Here is a 14,679-nt window from a genome sequence, read left to right as displayed (position 1 = left end):
TTATATTTCAAGTTTTTTACCTTATACCTTCAATTTTAATTGCTGGATTAAATATACTTTAGAAATAACTAAATAAGAAAAATTAAAATGGAAAAGTACTAATTTAAGAAAATACAATGTTAATAGAATCTTTCTACTTCAAGAATGAAATTGTCTGCAGACATTTTCTTTTTAGTGACCAGTAACCAACAGTAGCACCCTCTTGAAGGCTTCCTTAAATTTTTAAAATGTTCCTCTTTCAATGATTGCATTGGGAAATCTGCTTACACTGAAAGATACATTGTATTTACCTGTGCTGAATTTGGATATAATTTTCTATATAAATAAGTAAATTTACCATTGTTGCATTAGAGTGTGAGGTGAATATATATTTACTAGAGTTCTTTTTAATTTTTACTTTTAAACCAGAAATAGTTTTTTATCTAAAAGGTCTGAGTATACAAATTTAGATTATATGGGAAAGATCTTTACATCTAATATATAAAACCATTCTAGCAGAATAATTTTTCACAGTTTTCATTATGCTATAAATAGGTAATAAGGCTCAATCTTTGAAATATGTCAGTTTTATGTAATTTATTCTAAATAAAATTTAAAGTGTAGCACATATATTGATACGTTCCCCACACCACCACCACTACCCACTTCCTATACTAGGACCCTTTTAAAGATTATATTCTTATTCTGTAATTATATTCCACCATAACTTCTAATAGATGATGGGTTTGGGGGCCTAACATTTTCCCTTTCTTTCTCAGTTTTGAGGAGGAAACCTCTCTAGATAATATATAAAGAGTGGGTGAGATAAAGTATGACTGTTGATTCTACCCTCAACATAGGATGTTTAGTCCATTGTTTTCTGTTGAATCCTAGCAGTGCTTATTTTAACTTGTAGAATTTTTCCTTTTTTAGGGAACGAAATCAGAAAAAAATTAAAGTAAGATAAAAATAAAACTGTAAAAATGCATTCTGCAGTGTTTAGGAGAAAATGTTAGGTCCCTGTCTCAAAGGACTTGAAGGACACAGGTGGTGATGCATCCATAACGGTGGGCATGGGGGCACTTTCCTGCCAGGTGTCTTACTGAACTTTGAATTCATGACAGTGGCAAGCCTAAAGTAATTTCTTGAATCCCAGATTGAAATCAGAAAACAGCTCATTCAGCTACTTCTTTCTGAGTGAAAGATAATCTAAAACTCTATGAGTCTGGGCTAATGAAAACAACCCGTATATTTTCAGGCACAATCATATTACTTTAATAGCAATTTCTGGCGTAATCTTACTTTTTTTGAAGTTAACAGTGTGCTTTAAATCCTCATTACCCTTTGGCCTCAAAATAGAAAAATAGGTGCTTACTTTGATAATGTTATCCATGGTAGTAAAACTGAAAGGAGTTGGGGAGAGTTAATTTGGGTTCTTTCATTAAAATATCAAAATGTGTACAGAAATATTGTCCATCAGAGCCTTAAGGTGATTAAAAAGCCAGGTAGGTTCTTAACAAAGCAAAGACTCTGGGCTGTGTGAGCAGTCCTGCACACTGTTCAGAGAAGGTTGCCTGCACATGGTCGGAAGCCTTCCCCACTAGCTTGTTATTCTGACTGGTGGGTGTTTGCTGGGAACTCGGAGGGAAAGAAGGTGGATGCTGCCTTCAGGGAACAATTGCTCTCCAGCCCTGCACATTTGCAATTTTATTCATTTTTAATAAGTTACTTTATTTACTATTCAAAGCAGTAAATTTTTAAGCATACAGTTTTCAAAATGAGTAAACTGTAGAGGGAAGTAGTCTCTAAAAAATAATCCCTCTTCAGTCAAGTCAAAATGAGTGTCTCATCAGCGGTGGTCTAGGGAAAGCATGGATCTACTTCTCAGCAGCTCTGTGACCTAAACAGCTTTCTTAACCTCTCAGTCGCCTCATGTTTAACACAAGACTAATTACAGCACCTACCTCATAGCCATGTTTTAAAGACTGAATGAGATAATGCACAGAAGGCTCTTAGCTCAAGATCTGGGACGTAGTGAATGCTCAGGACTATTGGCTGCTATTGCTATCGGTGATATTACTGTTTTTTCATTTGTTTCAAAATTTTAAAGGAAAAATCTGTATTCCTCAATAGGAAATATCTTTTTAAATGAATTAACAACATTAAGTCATTAGGAATTAGATTGTGGTATTTTCTAATACATCAAATTGTTGCCTCTTACTTTAGACTGTTTTGTATAGCAAAGTAGTAGCTTTACAAAACACTCTAGGTGGGCTTCCCTGGTGGCGCAGTGGTTGAGAGTCCGCCTGCCGGTGCAGGGGACACGGGTTCGTGCCCCGGTCTAGGAAGATCCCACGTGCCACGGAGCAGCTGGGCCTGTGAGCCATAGCCGCTGAGCCTGCACGTCTGGAGCCTGTGCTCCCCAACGGGAGAGGCCACAACAGTGAGAGAGAGGCCCGCGTACCAAAAAAAAAAACAAAAAAAAACAAAAAAAAACACTCTAGGTAATTTTAAGAATACATAATACCTGCTACATCAGCAATTTACAGTGTAATGAGGATGCCCTTGAAATAACTCCATGCGTCTCTGATATGCTACTTTATTTTTGCTTTACTCTATTTCTCAAGAGGCAGTATGACCTGGGTTAAAAGCATGACCAGATACTTTCATTTACCAGGCATTTGACCTTGGGCAAGTGGCTTAACCTCTCTGGATGTGGATTTCATTATCTTTAACATAAGGGTTTGGGAGTAAATGGTTTCTAAGGTTCCTTTTTTTTTTTTTTAATGTAGGTTTTTGTTTTCTTAAGTATAGTTGATTTACAATATCGTGTTAGTTTCAGGTGTACAGCAAAGTGATTGAGTTATACATTACATATCCTTTATCATGTTCTTTTCCATTATGGTTTATTACAGGATATTGAATATAGTTCCCTGAGCTATACAGTAGGTCCTTGTTGGTTATTTATTTTATATTTTGTAGTTTGTATCTGCTAATCCCAAACGGCTAATTTATCCCTCCCCACCCTTTTCCTCTCTGGTAACCATAAATTTGTGTTCTAGGTCTGTGAGTCTGTTTCTGTTTTGTAAATGTTCACTTGTATCATTTCTTTTTTAGATTCCACATATTCTAAGTTTCCTTTCAATTCTAAAAATCTATTTCCAAAAAATAATCCCTCAGTTTTCCAAGTGGCATAACTCACTGTTTTCTATATTAATGAAGAAGTAGTACTCATAAAACTGTTGTGTCTTTCCATGATATTGCAGAATTATTTGAGTTTTTGAGTTTTCTTCTTTGAGAAGAGCAGACTGAACTCAGGACAGCAAACGTGGTGTTCTGGGTTTACTTAGAACAGCTGGAAAATGCTCCCTCTGTAAGAGGACTCAAAGAAATCACTGCACATTTGGCTCTTCGTACTATTGAATGAGCTAGATTTGATGTCAGAAAGCTGTGAGCGGTCCACTCTTAGCAGTCAGTTGTTGGTAAAAATGTTCCCAGATATTGATGGGAGCTTTATAGTTTTTAGACATAAACAGAATACCTGCAGTTCAGGTCATGCTGTCACAAATTCATCCTGGAGAGTAACAGCCATACAGATCTTCCATGCCAGCTTTTAACTGTATGTGAGGGGACACAAAGCAACTGGAAGATTCCACCATGACTTACCTGTGTGCTCAGGAGCTGTTTTATATCACTGATGGAATAGGTTTAGACAACAACACTGAGTTGAGTAGAAATTGACTCCCAGCATTTACAGGGATCTTCAGTGGCAAGGGCAAAACTCAGTGATGAGAATTTTGAAGGAATTTCCTTGAGGACTTAGAATGGATGGACTCGAGAGCACTCCTCACCTCATGGACATTTTGTTTTATCTGCATATAAAAGTGTATCCAGAACCATACAGTCAAAGGCAGTTTCCCACAAAGTGGGGAAATACATGATGGGTTTGTATTAAAACCTTTGTGTCTGCTGGTAGACATTTAGGCATTTGTCAATGTGACAGGGAAATGAAATTCATAGTATTCTCTAGAGATTTATAGAATGCAGTTGGAAACACTAAATTATGCATTCTATTCTGCAAGATTCTTACAGTCAAACCTTTAAGCCCCTCCTTGCCTTTTCTTAATATAATCTTCATAAACTTTTATAAAAAACAAGCCCATTATACAGCATTTGGAAACTACAGGACAAAATAAAGGAAATAATCATCTCTCTTCCTAAGACACAGTTATAGCCAGTAACAAAATTAGTCTGAGTTCTCTAGGTAGGGCACTAGGGTTAGATGCTGCACAATCCCTGCACGTCATGAACTTAAAGTATAGTGAGGAAATATACCCAGAAACAAGGGCAATAAAGCCTAAATTTAAATCGCATCTCTGAGATTTTTTGAGGAAGTTTTAGTTTTAGCAAGTATGAATGCTCTAAATAAAATAAATTTTTTATGTTTTCCTAATTTTCAGATATGTTTCACTAAATTTGGAACTTCTAACATTGTGTTCTTAGCTGATATGAATTTTCCTTTATTTGTTTTTTTTCTGCTGTCATTAAAAACTGCAGCAGAAAAGGGGTGGGAGAGATGAAGTACGTTATGTGTTTTATATCCTATTTAGTAAAGTGAAGGTATTATTTTATGTGACTTGTGAAAACCTTATGTTTGAACTCTGCGTGGGTTTGCTAAGTGTAGATTCATTCATATCTTGCTTTTTGTTTTGTTTTTGTTCTCCAGTTGGGCGACAACTGAGAGAAACAACAGAATAGACACCTGTGCCCCCTCCGTGGAGCAACAGGTGCCCTCTGTTCTCCGTAGTCTCAATTCAGCCAGTGATTTGTCACATCATGTGTGTCTTACCCTTTTGTTTAAATGTTATTTATTGAAGAGGCTCCTGTAGTACACAGTATAACAACATGATGTGTTCTAGAACTAGATTGAAAAACAGTCTGTAATTGGCTGACAGTAATTAGCAGTTTCAGGATACCACTTTGATTTTGTAATCGTTTGCTGGTAAAATGAGCTGAATTATCTTCCTGTAATTTACCTGGAGTGTTTTTTACTGGTGCATACATGCATGCTCTCTCTTTAAGCAGGAGATGAATCAGTTTGAGAACTCAAGTTACCAACAAACTTTCTACCAAGAATGACCAGTGTTAGAATGCCATATTTTGAAAACATGCTCATTTTAGATTTGGCATTGCCAGTCCGTTCCCTTGTTTGCTTTAAAGTGTTATTTGCCAGGGCTTCCCTGGTGGTGCATTGGGTAAGAATCCACCTGCCAATGAAGGGGGCATGGGTTCGAGCCCTGATCTGGGAAGATCCCACATGCTGTGGAGCAACTAAGCCCATGCACCACAACTGTTGAGCCTGCGCTGTAAAACAACTGAAGCCCGCGCACCTAGAGACCCTGCTCTGCAACAAGAGAAGCCACCACAATGAGAAGCCTATGCACCACTACGAAGAGTAGCCCCCACTCGCCACAACTGGAGAAAGCCCACGTGCAGCAACGAAGACCCAGTGCAGCCAAAAATAAAATAAATGAAATAAATTTATAAAACATTTTTTAAAATGTTATTTGCCAAACAATATCATAAGTTCAAATGACTCTTTAGGTACTTCTTTTTTATTTTTAAATTGCAAAGCATTTATTTTTCAAATATCAATATATTCTAAAATTTAGCGTTAAGTAGAAATATTTGTTAAGTTTCTGAAGCAAAATTTCAGTAAAATATTTGATTATCATAGTTGGCCTTCTTAGATGTTAACCTTGCAAAGTTTATAGTGACTTTTCAATGAATATATGTTAAATTTCTGTTTTAGCTCTTTGATCAAGCATAAGCATTATTTTGAATTTTGGAGGCAAAAAATCAATTATGTACAGGCACGCCTCGGAGATACTGCAGTTTGGTTCCAGACAACGGCAGTAAAGCGAGTCAAGCTTTTGGTTTCCTAGTGCATATAGAAGTTATGTTTAACACTGTACTGTAGCCTGTACAATAGCATTATATCTAAAAAAACAATGTATGTGCCTTAATTTAAAAATACTTCATGGCTTAAAAATGAACGAAATATAATGCCATTTTCAGCGACATGGATGGACCTAGAGATTGTCATACAGAGTGAAGTAAGTCAGAAAGAGAAAGACATATATCGTATAATATCACTTATATGTGGAATCTAGAAAAATGGTACAGATGAACTTGTTTGCAAAGCAGAAATAGAGTCACAGATGTAGAAAACAAACTTGCGGTTACCAAGGGGGGAAGGGTAGGGTGGGATGAATTGGGAGTTTAGGACTGACATATATGCACTACTATATATATAATAGGTAACTAATAAGAACCTACTGTATAGCACAGGGAACTCTACTCAATGCTCTTGAGTAGGTGGTGACCTAAATGGGAAGGAAATTTTAAAGAGTGGATATATGTATATGTATATCTGATTTACTTTGCTGTACAGCAGAAACTAACACAACATTGTAAAGCAACTATACTCCAATAAAAATTTTAAAAAAAAAACAACTTCATGGCCAAAAAGTGCTAATCATTATCTGATCACACAAGGTTACCACAAACGTTTCAAACTGTAAAAACCACTGTATCTGCGGAGCATAATAAAACAAGGTGTGCTGGTCAGTGTACTCCATGTGATGTGTTCAGTTGATTAATGTGAAAAAAGCTACATTTAAATTATTCATATACAAATAACTTTTGACATGTGATATGATATTATTCGACTTATATTCTATACATATTCGTATTATTTTTATGCTGGTTTCTTGAGTTATCTAAAACAAACCATCTTAGTCATGTGGGCTTACTTCAATCCATTACTCTCTGATAATTCTTTGTTAAATGCATAGCAAAGTCCTTGTGGAAATTACATAGTTTTCAAAATCTTTTGTTATTGGTCCTTTTTGTAAATGTCCTGAACTGGGCTCTATTTATTTAATAATAGCTAGCTTTATTAAATTAAGGGAACACAGCATGAAAAATATGTTGACATATTATCTAATGAAAGGTGGAAAAATGTTCATCTTAAGAGTCTATAAAACTAAGGCTGGTAGAGTCTTACAATTCATTCTCGCCCTTTCCTTGTATCATTTGTCCTGATATATTTGACAGAGATAAACTCTAATGCTGCTTGAACCTTAGTGTTGTTTCTACCTACACTGCATAATGTTTCTCTAGTTAGCAGAATTTGAAAATAGAATGGTTTTGTTTAAAAATTGAAATATTAGATTTTTTCTCTGGTTTTATTTCTCCATTGGCTTCTGATTCAAACCTTGAAACCAAGATCCATCTTCTATACTTGTTCAGCATTTAGAGCATTATTACTGTTTTATTTTGTGTTGTATTGTATATTGCTGCCTAGCACATTACCCTAAAATACAACAGCCTAAAACAACAAACATTTATTACCTCACAGTTTCTGTGGTCGTAACTCCCAGTACAGCTTAGCTGGGTGCCTCTGGCTCAGGGTCTCTCACGAAGCTGCAGCCGAGGCAACAGTCAAGGCCGTGGTCATCTCAGGGTTCAACTTGGGAAGAAGTGCCTACAAACTCATTAACATGGCCACTGGTGAGCGTCAGGTCCACAGTTGCTGGCTAGAGAGGTCTTTGCTGCATAACTCTCCATAGGATAGCAGCTGGCTTCCTTCAGAACCGAGAGTGCAGAGATGGAAGCCAGTGTCTTTGTAACCAAGAGTCAGAGGTGACATCTCATCTCTTCTGCCATAGTTTATTCCTTAAGAGGTGAGTTGCTAGGTCCACACAGACTCAAGGGGAGGTGATTGATCACACGGGGGCATGTGTACCAGGAGGTGGGTTTTTTCAGGGGTTTTTTTTGTTTTTAATTTTTATTGGAGTATAGTTGCTTTACAGAAGGTGGGGGTCTTAATGGTGGCCTGCTGCATTGCTTACAAGTACTTTGAGCTTATAAAATGTCCCACTTTTACTGTGTTGTGTCATAGGATTAGGATGATAGAACTGCTTAGCTTGCTGTTGTCTCACAATCTTGAACTAATCATTTTATGTAGAATGAGACTCCAGGAAGGGGTGCAAACCAGGACAGAGATAAAGGCATGTTCATTTGTAGTTTTGCTTGTATGGCCTTTTCTAGTTATTTGGATAAGGAACTTAGCTAAAAACTCTAAGGTACTATCAAAGTATACAGTTGGGGGTATTTTATCCTCTGTTCATTATGTAAATTCTAATGTTTATCTTGTTCAGTATTGGTAAAGGTTTCCAAGGTGTCATGAAAAGATGGGGATTTAAAGGCCAGCCAGCTACTCACGGTCAAACAAAAACCCACAGAAGGCCTGGAGCTATTTCAACTGGTGTAAGTATAACTTAGTGATCCTCTTTTTAGTACTAAAGATTCAGCTTTTGTGTATATGGTGCTTTAGTCTGTCCTTGGGATCAAGTCACATTATTTGAATCTTACTCCAGGTGGGTCCTAATAAAAGTCACACATTTATGGGTCCTGGCCTTACTTTCCAGAGCCAGACTTGAATCATTTGGTTATATCCTACGTACTTACAGCCAGTGTTCTCAGTACTTGTCTGCCTACTTTCTTTCCCATCTCTGTCTCCCATCCTACACTCTGAAGTCAGCTGTAAGTGATCAGGGATCAGAATGCCCTGCCATCTTCCCACACTGCTTCCTTCACAGATTTGTTTTTGCCTTAGAAGAGACCATTGGGAAAAGTTGTCAAGGACAATATAATGATGAAGGGGAAAGTAATAGAGAAAAAATGGAGAAATAGACAATAAGAGCATAGGAAGGAGAGAAGGAGATTTGTACTGCTAATTTAGTCCTACTGAATATGTCTCCCAGAGGTGTATCATAAAGAGCCTGGGGGATTCTTACTCTTGGGTGGGAAGAGTATGGAAGGGCTCAGGAGTGGCACTTAACTAGATATACTTTTTTGTTAATACTTTTTACTTTGGAACCATGTTAATGTTTTACAAATTCAAAGTAAAATAAAAATGGGGGGGAATCCATAATGGAATATAATTAGAAAATGAACATAACTATTTCAAATGAGTAACAGAACCTCACTGAAGTGGAGGACTAGAGTGGACTAATAACTCAAGTAACTTGTGAACACATAGTTGTTGGCTGTATACCCAGAGTCTAAATTTAAAATGTACTATGTGCATGTGTTGAGTGTTAGTTAGCCATTCTGAGATAATTTTCTGTGAATTATAGGATTGACCAGATAAGTGAATATATTGATAATGGAAGCTAAGTTTCTCACTATTGGTGGTAACTAACTCTCTCCTTTAGTCACTTTGCAGAAGGAAGTAACATCAAAAGCCAGGGTGGGAGAGTAGGACCATTCCAGCAGCTGTGGACTGGATGGAGTCCAAGTCAGTTAATACAGAAGATTTGTGAAAACAGGCCAGGCAGTCCATTTTTTCTTTGAATGGTGGTGTGACATGTTTTTATGTCCTTCTCAGCCATTATTGGCTCAGTTGCTGCTCTCTTGTTACTGAATTTTTCTCCTAAATATGTTCTTAGTCTATATTTTTTTGTTCTAATCTAATTTAGAAAGGGAATTCTCTAGGGGTAAATGTGACTAAATCCATGTTTAGTTCTTTACTGGGGGCTAGCAAAATGGAGGAAAAAATAAAACATTTTAATGACATATCTTATTTGCATTTTGGTTTGATTGGTACTGTTCGAAATTGAGAATACTGCTTAAAAGTGCTACTTTTGTTTCTCTCCTTTAGGATGTTGCCAGAGTCTGGCCTGGAACCAAAATGCCTGGGCAATTGGGGAACATAGATAGGACAGCATTTGGACTGAAAGTAAGTTTCTGGAGTGGCTTTTTATAGGAGTGGTTAAATTAGTGCCTAAAGGCAAACGCACCAGCATACATATTTAACGTGTGTCTGCATATGGTGGTTCTAATAGGTTTTACAATTATTGAGGGGTGGGGGAAACGTGTACTCTGTGTGTGTGTGTGTGTGTGTGTGTGTGTGTGTGTGTGTTGGAGTTGTCATATATGTTCATTTAACATGCAAGCCATGAAAAATGCACTCATTAAAAAGAAAAAGTTAATTGTCTACTATTTGACCTGGAAGATTTCCACAGTGTTGTTGCATGAAAAAATAGAGATTCAGAGCATTACGTATAATACTCTTATAAAAGAGTAAACAGAAACTCCCTACATGTATATGTCACCATGCCATGTAAGCACAGAGAAGAGTAGATGGTTATATATCATATTGCTTTCGATTAAATGTCAAATGTGTGGGTGGATGTGGGTGAGGAATAGGAGAGAGGAAGACAAAATAGGAGACAATCAAAATAGGAAAATAGAGTACTAAAAAAGCATGTGGTATATATCCATTTTTGTAAAATAATTATATATTTAAAAGGGGCGGGGAGTTAAATTCACTGCTAACTTGAGGAACATATGTAATATCTAAGTGAAAATGAGTTGTACATAATAGGTGCCATGTAATTATATTTTTATTAAAACAACTAATCTGTCTATATGTGTGAAAAGTATAGAAAGTACAAAAAAGAAAATAGGTCATTCAAAAGAACAACCCCCAAAGACAACCACTGGTAACATTTTGGTACATATTCTTTCATTCTGTATTCTAGATGTATTTTATTTATAAATTTTAACCAGCAGAAGTTTTTAAAATTTTATATAATTAAATCTAAGGGTTTTTTTTCCCCTCTTCTGTTACATTTATACTTGCCATAGACAACCATTTGTATCTGTCTTTGTGCATTTTCTTTTCATGTATGCATATGTGTGACAGGAGAGAGATTTCAGTTGCCCTAGTATTTAACGTTTAGCCGTGAGCTATGGGTCAAACTTGATTTTACCCCCAAATACTTTTTCAATACCATTTCTTGACTGTTCTCTCATTTGTGTAAATGTTTTTCCCACATGAAGATCTGTTTGAAGGCCATCTGCTCAGCACACTTTTTAAAAAAATTAGACCCAGAGAGGTTGCGGCTTCCCAGTTTCTAGTTGCAGCAAGCTCATGTTAACTAAGAATAAAATAAAATTGAATTTTCATGTGTTATTCTTAATGGTGCCAGGACAATATTGAAATATCGAAGTAGTCTTGATCGTTCAGTCACATTTATACTTAAAATGAGAGTTTTCTACCACTTACATGAGACATATCTGTTGTAGTATTACAGTACAAGTCATCCATAGGATTTGAAATTTTTATTCTCATTCAATATTTTGAGGTGCTAACATGATTATTTCTTTACAGGCTACTTATAGCCTCAGCTTTTGTTTGTATTGATATAAGTATATTCTAATATTTTTAACTCTTAAGGTTTGATTTTATTTCCACTTCAGGTGTGGAGAATAAACACAAAGCACAATATAATCTATGTAAATGGCTCTGTACCTGGACACAAAAATTGCTTAGTAAAGGTATGTATAACTCTCTTTATTTTCCCTTGTTCAGAGATGTGGATGTGTGCCATAAGTTCTCCTCTCATCCATAAATGTGTCTTGAAAATAAGTAGCTGTTTCTCGACATGTTCTTTGCTATTTTTTCTGCTTTTTAGTAGCACCTGAGTGAGAAAATTGCACAAAATAACCTATAGCCTATGTCTCTAAAACCATAAACCTGCACAAAGGGTAGGTCCAGTAAGAAGTTCTTTAGAAATACAAAAGGATATTAGCAAAACTACTTGCAAAAATATCAATATATCTCTATCCTTCCAAAAAATAACTTTTTCATTTTTTAAGAGTACTTTGACATGGGAACCAGAAGTATATGTGGTGGAAATAAAATGAGAAATGAGAATCAACAAGAAAGGTGGTTTGAGGTGGACATTTTAAGGAAAGATTTATTATTATTATTATTACTAGCATTGCTCTGTTTTCCTTAAAAATACATTTTTATGTTCAAAACATGAAGAGAAGAAAACATGTTATACAAGATAGACTTGAAAAAACATTCTTAAGCTCTCAGAGATTTATTTCCATCAAATAAAATACAAAATAAATATTCGACGTGGGATTTAAGTCAACATAATACAAAATGAGACATCACTTTTGAATTTTCCATTCTGAAAATAAATTTGTAGTTGAAGTGATACCAGCAGTTCCCCAAAATAGATTCTTCATTACTCTTCCAACAATAACAACAAAATTAGGCTGAAACTTAACCCTCAGATTTTTCAAAAAACCTGTCTTTTTCTATGTATTCTTTTTTTTTTTTTTTTTTTTTTTTTGTGGTACGCGGGCTTCTCACTGCTGTGGCCTCTCCCACTGCGGAGCACAGGCTCTGGACGCGCAGGCTCAGCAGCCATGGCCCACGGGCCCAGCCACCCCACGGCATATGGGATCCTCCCGGACCGGGGCACGAACCTGTGTCCCCTGCATTGGCAGGCGGACTCTCAACCATTGCGCCACCAGGGAAGCCCCTTCTTTTCATCTCTTAAAGTAGGTTCCGTTACTAGCATAAGGTACAATATTTGTTTCAGTCTTACAGTAATTAAAATTCCCTTTCTGGAACTCCTCACTTTTTTGACTAGAGTATTCTCATTTTTTTTTTTAAAGAAAAAATGCATTTGATTAATTCTTGCAGGATTTTTTGGTTTTTTTTTTTTTTTTTAAGTTTGCAGTTTTTTAGGTTTAAGTAAGTTTTCAGGCCCCTGGTGACCCAAGTCATGTACATAGTAACAGGTACTTGAAGCCAGCACATTGTCATTGTGCTTTTCCTAACATTTTGGCCTCATAATTCAGTGTATTCCTACCTCCAGATTTATTACATTGTTATAAATATAACAACCTAATAAAAAAGAAAAAAGGAAAATGATCATTTTTCATAATAAATTATACTGGATAGCAGATGAAGTTTTAAACATTGTCAAATCCTCCTTTTCTCCCCATTTGCTGTATACAGTTCTAGGCTGGCTTCCAGCTGAGCCTCACTGTTGCTGTGACTCCTCAGGTTCACCTCAGCATCTTCCTTGACTCCAGCAGGGATGAACAGGTGAACTGCCTTGAAAAACCATATGTGCAGGGTTCTGATCTGGCTGTTATAAATAGTTTATAATCAACAACACTTATTACTCAGATTTTTCCACGCACTTCAATAAAGATTGCCTCCAGAAACTCAATCCATTTAATGGATGGTGGCTTGCTATCACTGAAGATATTCAGAAGGTACACTGAAGGCAATTCCAAAAGAGGAGTCCAAATACATTTTGAGAAACTATACCATCAGAGAAATGTCTAGACACTTTGAACTGTTAACACACTAGGTGAATATATTTCCAACAAACAGATTTTGATAAAAGAACTCATCTTGAAAAAAAAATCTTTGAAATATAGTGCCTTTTAACGGTCTTTTATAACCTTAAATGTCTGTCCCAAACATTAAGGTGTGGGTTTGGGGGAGTTTTTTGTGGGCTTATGTTTTAAATGCCAAAAGTTTGGTAAATCTTCTGAAAACAGTCACCCCACTTTGTCCATTCTTCCCAGTGATCCCATAGCAGGTGAATAAGCCCCTTGCCATTGGAGGTTGAGGCTCGTCCTGCTGGACAGGCAGCCTTACTGGCACCCACTCACTGCACAGGAGCTTTTGATTCCATCAGAGTACAGAGTACAGGGCTGCCTGTCATTCATTCTAAAGTTAGTAAGATAGTCTTAGGGATAACCAACCTGTTTAATTAATGTAAGCTTTTTGTTCTTTGGATTCACTAATGTACTAAGAGAGCCTAAAGAACTGTTATTTACAGCATAGTGTACTGTAATATTTGTGTGTGCTTGTCCCTATATCCTAATTTATAATTTAAGTTTATTTTCAGATTTGCCTGTTTTTTGTGTGTGTGTGTGTCCTACCTCCAGCTTCCTTAAAAAGTGTTTGAACTGGTTTGCCGATATACATAAATATAAAAAGAATGAGAGGGAGTCCTGAAGGCAGGGAAATAATAAAGCCAGGGATAAGATTCAGTGCACAAAAACATGTACCAGCAAATTCGGGACAAGATGGTGGAGAAGAGGGACCTTGAGCCCACCTTCTCTTATGAGCACACCAAAATCACAACTAACTGCTGAACAATCATCAATTAAAGAAAAAGCTGGAACCTACCAAAAAAGATATTCTACATGATATAAAAAAGAAACCACAATGAGATTATAGGAGGGGTGCACTTGTGATGTAATCAAATCCTTTACTACCTGGCGACACAAAAACTGGAGAATGATTATATCACAGAACTTCTCCCACAGGAGTGAGAGTTCTGAGCCTGACGTCAGCCTCCCCAGCTGGCGGCCTGGCATCAGGAAGAGGAGCTCCCAGAGCATTTGGCTTTGAAGGCCAGTGGGACTTGATAGCAGGAGCTCCACAGGACTGGGGGAAGCAGAGACCTCACTCATAAAGGGCACATGCAGAATCTCATGCACCTGGAACCCGGGCAAAAGCAGTAATTTCATAGGAGCCTGTGCCAGACCTACCTGCTGGTCTTGGAGGGTCTCCTGAGAAGGTAGGGGGCAGCTGTGGCTCACCCTTAGGACATAAAAACCAGTGGCAGATGTATTAGGGAGTATTCATCTTCATGAACTCTTGCTGGCGGCTGACATCTTGCTTGAGTCATTAGCACCAAAACCTGGCCCCACCCAACAGCCTGTAGGCTCCAGTGCTGGGACACCTCAAGCAAACAACCAAGTGGGCAGGAACACAGCTGCATCTGTCAGCAGACAGGC

General features: G+C 37.0%; 1 protein-coding gene across 1 annotated transcript in view; it reads left to right on the top strand.

Moving 5' to 3' along the window:
* Positions 1-14,679, top strand: part of MRPL3 (mitochondrial ribosomal protein L3) — a 44,773-nt gene that overhangs the window by 22,124 nt on the left and 7,970 nt on the right. Inside the window, exons 7-9 of the mRNA XM_082654593.1 lie at positions 8,205-8,313; positions 9,710-9,787; positions 11,314-11,391. Of these exons, the coding sequence (XP_082510719.1) occupies positions 8,205-8,313; positions 9,710-9,787; positions 11,314-11,391 (265 nt within the window). The remainder of the gene's footprint in view (positions 1-8,204; positions 8,314-9,709; positions 9,788-11,313; positions 11,392-14,679) is intronic.

Source organism: Grampus griseus (genome assembly GCF_964374135.1).
Source record: "Grampus griseus genome assembly, chromosome: 5".
Classification (NCBI taxonomy): Eukaryota; Metazoa; Chordata; class Mammalia; order Artiodactyla; family Delphinidae; genus Grampus; species Grampus griseus.
This window is presented reverse-complemented; position numbering and strand designations above follow the sequence as displayed.